The sequence below is a fragment of the Alosa sapidissima genome, chromosome 16, assembly GCF_018492685.1.
Source record: "Alosa sapidissima isolate fAloSap1 chromosome 16, fAloSap1.pri, whole genome shotgun sequence".
NCBI lineage: Eukaryota > Metazoa > Chordata > Actinopteri > Clupeiformes > Clupeidae > Alosa > Alosa sapidissima.
The window spans coordinates 32,661,633-32,669,774 of record NC_055972.1 but is presented as its reverse complement, the minus strand read 5'-3'; the positions used below and the strand labels follow the sequence as shown (position 1 = coordinate 32,669,774).

At 39.7% G+C, this 8,142-nt stretch overlaps 1 protein-coding gene across 1 annotated transcript; it reads right to left on the bottom strand.

Annotated features, from left to right (window-relative positions):
- Positions 1–1,038: 1,038 nt before the first annotated feature.
- On the bottom strand, positions 1,039–7,678 carry dnajb12a (DnaJ heat shock protein family (Hsp40) member B12a). Its single transcript, XM_042066072.1, has 9 exons — positions 7,466–7,678; positions 6,736–6,913; positions 5,940–6,085; positions 5,657–5,830; positions 5,458–5,537; positions 4,839–4,948; positions 4,429–4,601; positions 1,911–2,053; positions 1,039–1,800 (listed from the first exon to the last, which is right to left on the bottom strand). Exons 1-8 carry the CDS (start codon positions 7,635–7,637, stop codon positions 1,932–1,934), a joined length of 1,155 nt encoding a protein of 384 aa, XP_041922006.1. The 5' UTR covers positions 7,638–7,678; the 3' UTR covers positions 1,039–1,800; positions 1,911–1,931.
- Positions 7,679–8,142: the final 464 nt, after the last annotated feature.

The following is an 8,142-nucleotide window of genomic DNA, read 5'->3' as shown; positions in this document are numbered from 1 at the left end:
ACTCTGCTAATCAGTTTCTCAGGGTGATAAGCTGGTGGAACTGTGTACTGTAACCGAAAATGATTGGTGGGCTACCTACCAATCATTGATCAGTAATCAGTTCTTTTTCACACAGCATGCATGCAGATAAACTTTAGAGTGCTTGAAATCCAACCCATGACCTTGCTGTTGCTGACATCTTATCAGCGGAGTTAGAGGGACACTGTTTGGATTCAATGGCAGCTGCAGCTACAAAATAACTAGAAGAGGTCATTTCTTATGGAAGCATGTGGTTTCTATGGTTACAGCTGAAAGCAGCCCTGGGACTCCAGTGCCACCTCCTCTCACAGCGAGGCCCATTAATAGCCCAGCTTGCCATTTCAAAACACCTCTCTGACCGGTCATTTAGACACACCTGCACCAACTTCAAAACATTACTGGTCAAGGAATACGGGTGATTCATCTGCAGAAACTAAAACTAGAGGGTGTTCAAAAATTATCTAAGGTGCATAATCATTAAACAAGCACCAAGCCTTTCATGCATCCAGTCATACTATTGTTCATTGTCCAAATACATTTCTTTTGAATTAGCCATTTTCTGACTCTTGTTCATGACATTTGAATATCAATATTTTTCTGCAAATATATGTTGAAAGATGATGTGGTTATAAAATACAGAGGTTAATAGAGTTAGAGAGAATAAACACAATTCATGTCTTCCCTGATGACCCAAGCAGTCACTATTTGTCAGCGTTACATCTCCGTGGATAAAGCAAATCAAACACTTAAACATTTAAGGCAATTCAGGGATCATTCACCATCATATCAGTGGCTCACTGATGCCCTCTAGTGTCTAGCTGTCATTCTTACAGAGAGAGAGAGAGAGAGAGAGAGAGAGAGAGGGGGAGGGGGAGGGGGAGGGGGAGGGAGGATTTGGGCTAAAATGTAAAGAACAAATGATAACCTAGGGAAATTTGACCACTTTATGATTTACACAAACACTTGTTTTGGTATTCACACTGTTCTCCAAACAAATAACAGGACTGGACTGCAATGATCTGGACATCCCAAACATGTAGTCTTTATTTGCCAAAAGCTGGCTATGCTAAAACCATACATGTAAAAGTAATGATTCATCAATTCCATTAATACAAAAATGTATTTTATAAAATGTACTTTTCAAGCAGATTTTGTGCAGAACTCCTCATGGATTGGCATCACATGAGTATACTCATAAAACTCAAAATAGACTGAATTGAAAACAAAATGAAGATTCAGTGTTAATAAATATAAATTTCCGATTTAGCAATTATTTCAAAATTTTGCTAGCTACAACCATGTCCATAGGGGAACAATTAAACAAGAAATGACATACGTTTAATAATTTAATCTCAGTTGCGTCCCTGCAGAGTCCAAACACTGTGTACACAGAGGTCATACAAATCATACCGTTTCTATTGGCTCCATTGTCCCAGAAGGCATTGTGGTTTGAAGAAAATCTACTACATTTTCAAGTGAGGAATGGTAATATCAAAAAGCTTTATTTTAGCAGGCTTATTTACCATCTCAGATGACTGATGCCCATTATGCATTCTTCTACTGTAGATAGTCAGCAGAGACCAGTTTGTCCATTTCTGAATTAGACTGATATCCTCTCACATACTCTCTCTGATTAAATCAAGGGTTGACAATGCTCACTCGTGAGCATCACTTGAAGTAAATGATTTCTGTGAACCGCTTCAACCTCCTCGCTGAAGGCTTCAATACAACCAAGGTGTTACCTTAATTCAGTCAACTCAGATGTTGGGAAATAGAATCAATCTGTGAGGCAAAACAGGCATTTAATTAAATTTGTATTTTGTATTTTGTATTATTTCAGGAGACATAATATGGAACTTCTACAGTGGTCTGATAAACCGTGGGATACATACCTTTATTTTTGTAGGCAGTGTCTATCCATGGAGCAAAACCTGTATGTCTGAGAGCTTCGAGCAGCTGGGAGTGCCCATTTTCTGGGCTCTTTGGTACAGATCAGTATCTCCAAAATAGCGTGCCCGGTAGAGAAGGCCCTCCTCTGAAAAATAAACCACAGGTCAGGCTCATAGGGAATGTCAGGGCAATGTGATGTCTAGTGGTCAATATTCCTCCGCTCGACTCAAACATTGTACTAATTTTTCAGTTTATCATCCACATCTAAAAGATAACGTATCAGAATACAGTGTACACGTGCTACATCAATCAACTGAGATTATAATGACAAACACCTGAAGAATGCAGCTGATGTTTGTAGCTGTATAACCATGCTCAATGGCACTGCACCCACTCACAGTAAGAGAACAATTCAACACACTCTGCCTAATTAGGATCTTTTAAGAACACCCCATTTAATGAGTTTTACCATGACAGAGTCTATTCATTAAGAGGCTGCTGTTTTTTTTTAAAAGTATATTTTGGGCTTTTTACCTTTATTGAGATAGGAAAGTGAAGAGCAACAGTGGGAAGGAGAAATGGGGTGGGATTGGGACATGACTGCAGGTCGGATTCGAACCTGAGTCCCCATGGGCACTTGGGCCCATACATGGTATGGGCGCTCTAGCCTGTTGCGCCACAGTGCCCACTTATTGTACAATTCTTAATCGGACATAAGCAATGTACTGCATTATAACACCCACAAATGTAATAACTTCCCACAAACTTTATTCTGAGAAATGCATGTGCTACAATTATTGTCCCTCCTGTGTTTAATACTTTGTAAGGCCTCCCTTTGCCAATAAAACAACTCTCAAACAACTCTTATCTCCCATGGCATCTCTCCATGGCTAGCAAGCAAACTAAAACCCATGGGTGCTAGCATCTCTTACTGGAATGTCTCTTCAGGGGTTGGGAGGGAGGTTTACAGCCTCCAAATCCAGCCTCCAACTTTGACTACAACTAAATTAGCAGACAAACATTAAACTTAGTGAAAGAAACCAGAAACTGTCCCCAGTAAGCATGCCAGATTTCTTAGTCATGTAGTTGAAGGGGCTGCCATAGACAGGATAAAAAATCAGAATATGCTACTTAATGATTGGCCCCCAGTAAAAAAAAAAGGTAGAAACACAACGGTGTATTTGTAGCTGCTTGGCCCCTAATTACAATAATATAAGGTAAAAACACAAAGGGGTGCCTATGCAGCTTTGCAAAAAGAATCAGAGTACTGTTCCCAGTAGTACATAATGTGCTATATTTCAAAACTATGCCATTCAAAGGGCTGCCCTAAACTCCAGGGGTTTTGTCTAGATGAGTTTTGACAAACATACTCTTACAACTGATAAAACAAACAAACAAATAAAATAAAAAAGAATTACAAAATCAGTGATTTCTCACATTTGATGGAAGTTAATGTAATCACTTTTCTACCCTTTCCACAACCATAACAACTTCCAGAAAATGTAATATTTCAAAATGTTTGTGGGATATTACATTTGTGGTATAAGTTATTATGCTTGTGGTAAATTATTGCATTTGTGGGTATATTACATTTAAAAACATGTTAGAAGTTATTACGTTTGTGAGTGTTACACTGCATAACGACAGTTGAGATCCCTCAAACTAAATGTATACTTAATATATACTAAACTGTCTGTAGAGCCATTGCTCTACAATTTCAAATGTATTTCTGATGGGAATATGATGCGACTCATTTCACTAGCAAAATGATTAATTGAGTTCAGAGGCCATTTACCAAACAAAACGATGGCAGAAGCGCTACAATGGGGTGTCCTCATTTATGTATCTGGAGCGTCACTCTCTACGTCACTAAGCTACTGGATGTGATACAAAACATTTCAACAATGTGGTCAAAATGAAGGAATGGGTTGCATTATGACTGGAGTACATTGCATAGTTTTTGTCAAAGGGTCTCTGAAACCTTAGTGACTGCTCACACAACAATTTTAACCCGAAGTGGTAGGGTCACCAATAGGGAAATTCAACGGCATTATGGGTTTAACCAGCATGGGGGGAAAACACCTGCAGCATATGACAGCACAGCCTGCACAACTCTGTACGCACTGGCTACTCTTTACTTATGCATAACACATGCTCATAAAGCATTTATCTTAGAAATTACATTACATTACATTACATTACATTTAGCAGACACTTCTTGACCAAAGTGACTTACATACATTATGTGAGCTATATTACAAGGGATCACATTGTCCCTGGAGCAACTTGGGGTTAAGTGCCTTGCTCAAGGGCACAACGGTGGAAGCCGGGAATTGAACCAACTTTCAGGCTACTGCACGCTAGCCCAGCTCCTTAACCACTACACTACCACCGTAATGGAATCATATCTGTGCAAAAGTGTGAACTTTCCATATCACAAGGATGTGCCAAAACAGAATTGATACTGATAGCTATTCCTCTGAACATAATTGATACGATCACATCCTCAAAAGGACTTACTCTGTTGTTTCTCCTTCCAGCAGTTGTTCCTTAAGTTGGAGATGTAATCCTCCTCTATACTCTTCTCAATATTCTTACGGTCCTTTCCAGTGTATTCCTCTGTAAACTGGTCAGTCACATAGTAAGGCACCTTCAGAGTGTCAGTCTGTCTCCTGTTTATATGCCCCAAGGACCTGTTAACAGATTTATGTTAGTATCTGAAAAAACAAAACAAAAATGTATATCCAATATTCATGGGTACCGCTCAAAAACTGCTACTGAATTTTATCACTTGAAAAAACAAAACAAAAATTTATATCCAATATTCATGGGCACCGCTCAAAAACTGCTACTAAATTTCATCACTTGAAAACATCAGCTATCTCTACACAAAGAAAGTACATGCAGAAACTCATCGGGCAAAGACTTACGGGCGGTGATTGAGGCTGTAAGGGGGATCAGACACCATCATTTGACTGAGAGTAGAGACGATAATGAGGATGAGGATGGGCATCAGCTGAACAAACAGGGCCAGGCCTCCCTATCGAGTGACAGATTGGTATTTAGTGCAAACAAAGTAGGTCTTCAACATTATCCCTGAAGACAAGATATAATATTTTCTGATTGGCTGACAGGGGTCTATTAATTCTGTATATCACAACACCTATGAAGTAGATCTGGTAAGAAAGTTTAGATCACTATTCCATATCAATGCTTTTTTTAAAATGGTAACTTGACAACCATAGTAAATGACGGCTGAACAAGGAAGCAGGCTTCGCAAGGATGGATGTGGCATAACAGCCCTAAAGGTGTCCAGATATACGGAATTACTGAACTTTTTTGGAGCTTCGCATCGTGGAGATCTTTGCCTCGGATTTGTTCATAAATTCTGAACATCGGTACCAAGCAACGAAAAGACGCAGCAGCTGATTATTGTTTGGTGCAGTAACACTAATGGAATGCTGTCGCAGGTGTACGTTTGCAGAGTGCCATACAATGGCTTTGTGCACTCATAATCCAAGACCATTTTAGAAAACTGCTGCAACCCACCTCTCTGTGCTGCTCCCTTCTGTCTGCTCGGTGATGATGGCCATAGCGCATCCTGCCATTACTATAAACATGAACATTACCTAAAATAAAAACAGAGATGCCATGTTAGAATTGTAAGAATGCCTACAACCCCTTTAATTTTTAAAATGAGAAATTGGCATGGAAATCCAAAAGGAATTATTTCTGATTGGAAATTCACCTGACGGAAAGCCACCTCCAAAGAACATATTGAAAAGGTCCTCAGGAGAAATGTCTGCTTCAAATCCACGATGTGAATGTCCATGTCTGGACGGATGTACTTTCTCCTCTCCATACAAGTCATATTGCTTCCTTTTCTCTGTATTACTGAGTACCCCATAAGCGTTCCCAATGGCTATACCACACAGGAAGAGTAGATAACAAAGGTATCCGATACCACATCAAACATTTCTAGGAAACAGGCATTACATCTTTGACAAGCAGAACTTGAAATTGGTGTTCACCTTTAAAAGCTTCGGTGGCACCTGGTGCATGATTTTTGTCGGGATGAAATTTCAAGGCAAGTTTTCTGTATGCTTTCTTCAGATCATCTTCTGATGCATCTTTGCTTACTCCAAGGATTTCATAGTAGTTTTTACAATTCTTTATTCTGCATTAAGCAAATAACAATGAAAAAAGATGTTAAGTATAAAGAAAACAGATGATCATTCAAACACACAGAGATAGGCCTGTAGACTTATTGTCTACAGGTGGTCTGATAAATGTTTGCGGAGTATAAACTGGTATGCCTATGGAAACGCAAATATTTTTGCCTATACCGTACTGTACCGAACTGAACTGTACTGCTCATGGAAACAAGCTATTTGATCTATTCTCGACATCATGGCCAGTTCCAGTTCCAAGGGGCAACTCAGTGTAAACAAACACATGGACAACAAAATTTAAAAATTACACCAAATACTCAGCCATTTAGTTGGGTTAGTTCAGCCCATAGACTACTCTTTACGTCAAAAGGATATAATGTGGCTGGCCGCAATGTCGATTAGGCCAGGTAGCGGTGCCCAGAGTTCAAACGTTACATTTACCCATTCTGATGCTCATTTCCAGAACCACACCTCAACTGTATCTGAACCAACTGTACAAAGAACATTCATTTATTTTCAAGTTATCAGCTGGCTGTCATTCCCCCACCCCATCTTTCCACTGCTCATTATTTTACATTTCCTATTGTCATTTTAAGTTTCATTCCATCGCTTGTACATAAAACATAAAGCATACTGAATGTGCGATATACATAACCTTTTGACAGAATCAAGCTGTTCTGAAGTGTATGGTTTGGCAGAGTCTGTGGCACTTTCCCCTGAAGTGTTTCCCTCTGTTGCATGGCTCCTGTGTCTCACACCCATGTCACCACTGTCCCCACAGCGGTTCTCCTGACTAGAGGGTCTACCATTCTGTTCGATTGTTTCAAGTAAAGCTGTAACAAACGGACTTGCTGTTATTCAGCTGCCTAGATTATTACATTACATCTGTGTGCTACCATTCATGCTAGCTAACATGCTAGCTAGTATGCAGCGACAACCACAACCATCTAGCTTCCTAAATACATGTAATTAACATATATGGATGTGTACGTACATGGACATGGATATATATATGTGACCAGTAGCTTTGGTTATCTGTAATTGAATCTGATCTTTCTATCGTTTCCACACACAGTAACTTTGGGTAGATTTTGTAACATTGTAGCTAGCATAGCTGGACTGGTAACGTTAATCACACATGCCCACAGCATTCATGATCAACAAATGCACAAGACATACACAAACACGTTAATTTTCTAAACATAACATTTAGAGCCATAAAACAGCCTCAACCTCCAATATATGACATAGTTAAAAAGCTATAACTTTGGTCATCTTAACTTAAAATAAATGTTGAGGTCGGATAACGTTTTATCTCAACTGCGCCTGCGCATGTAACAGTAATGACCCTTCTAAAGCTCTATTTCCGCGGTGTCATTACATACATTGAGCTTTGTTGGTAGGAAACAGTCTCTGTGCCTTTTCAAGAAACCTCCGAGCCTTATCTGGATCATCATTCTTCAGTGCTTCGATTGAAATTTGTATGCAGCGTTCAGCTTCGTCCTTGTTTGAATCCATCGCGACAGCGAAACTGTTTACTGGTTGAGGGGGCACCATGGAATGACGTTACACTAGCGGCGATCACGTCATCAATTAGCGACAACTTTTATGTGGATGAGGCATGTTATGAGGAATGTTTAACGACATTGAAACTTCAAATTAATCAGTGACCAGTTTAGTGTTTTTCTTCGAGGTAAGATGCAAAATATATCTCAGATGTATGTCAGATGTGGTAATTTTCCCAAACGAGCGACATGTTCTTTCCTTAAGTGTCTTCGAAAGCATTTGCCTCATGGATATGTACGTTGGGTTGCAAGTCGTTCCACACCGTCTTCACAAAAGAATAAGAAAAGTGCCAAGTCCAGAGAACACTTAGGATCACAAAGCCTGTCATGGGAGGAACGGCTGGCTGATACTGTGACCCCTCTGTGGAGGTTGAGTTATGAGGAACAGCTACGAGTGAAGCAGGACCAGCAGCAGACAATCTTGCTTGAACTTTCAAAGCAGCTATCCGAGATGTCAAGTGTATCCTTTAATCTCCCTAGCATACCTCTGTTACCTA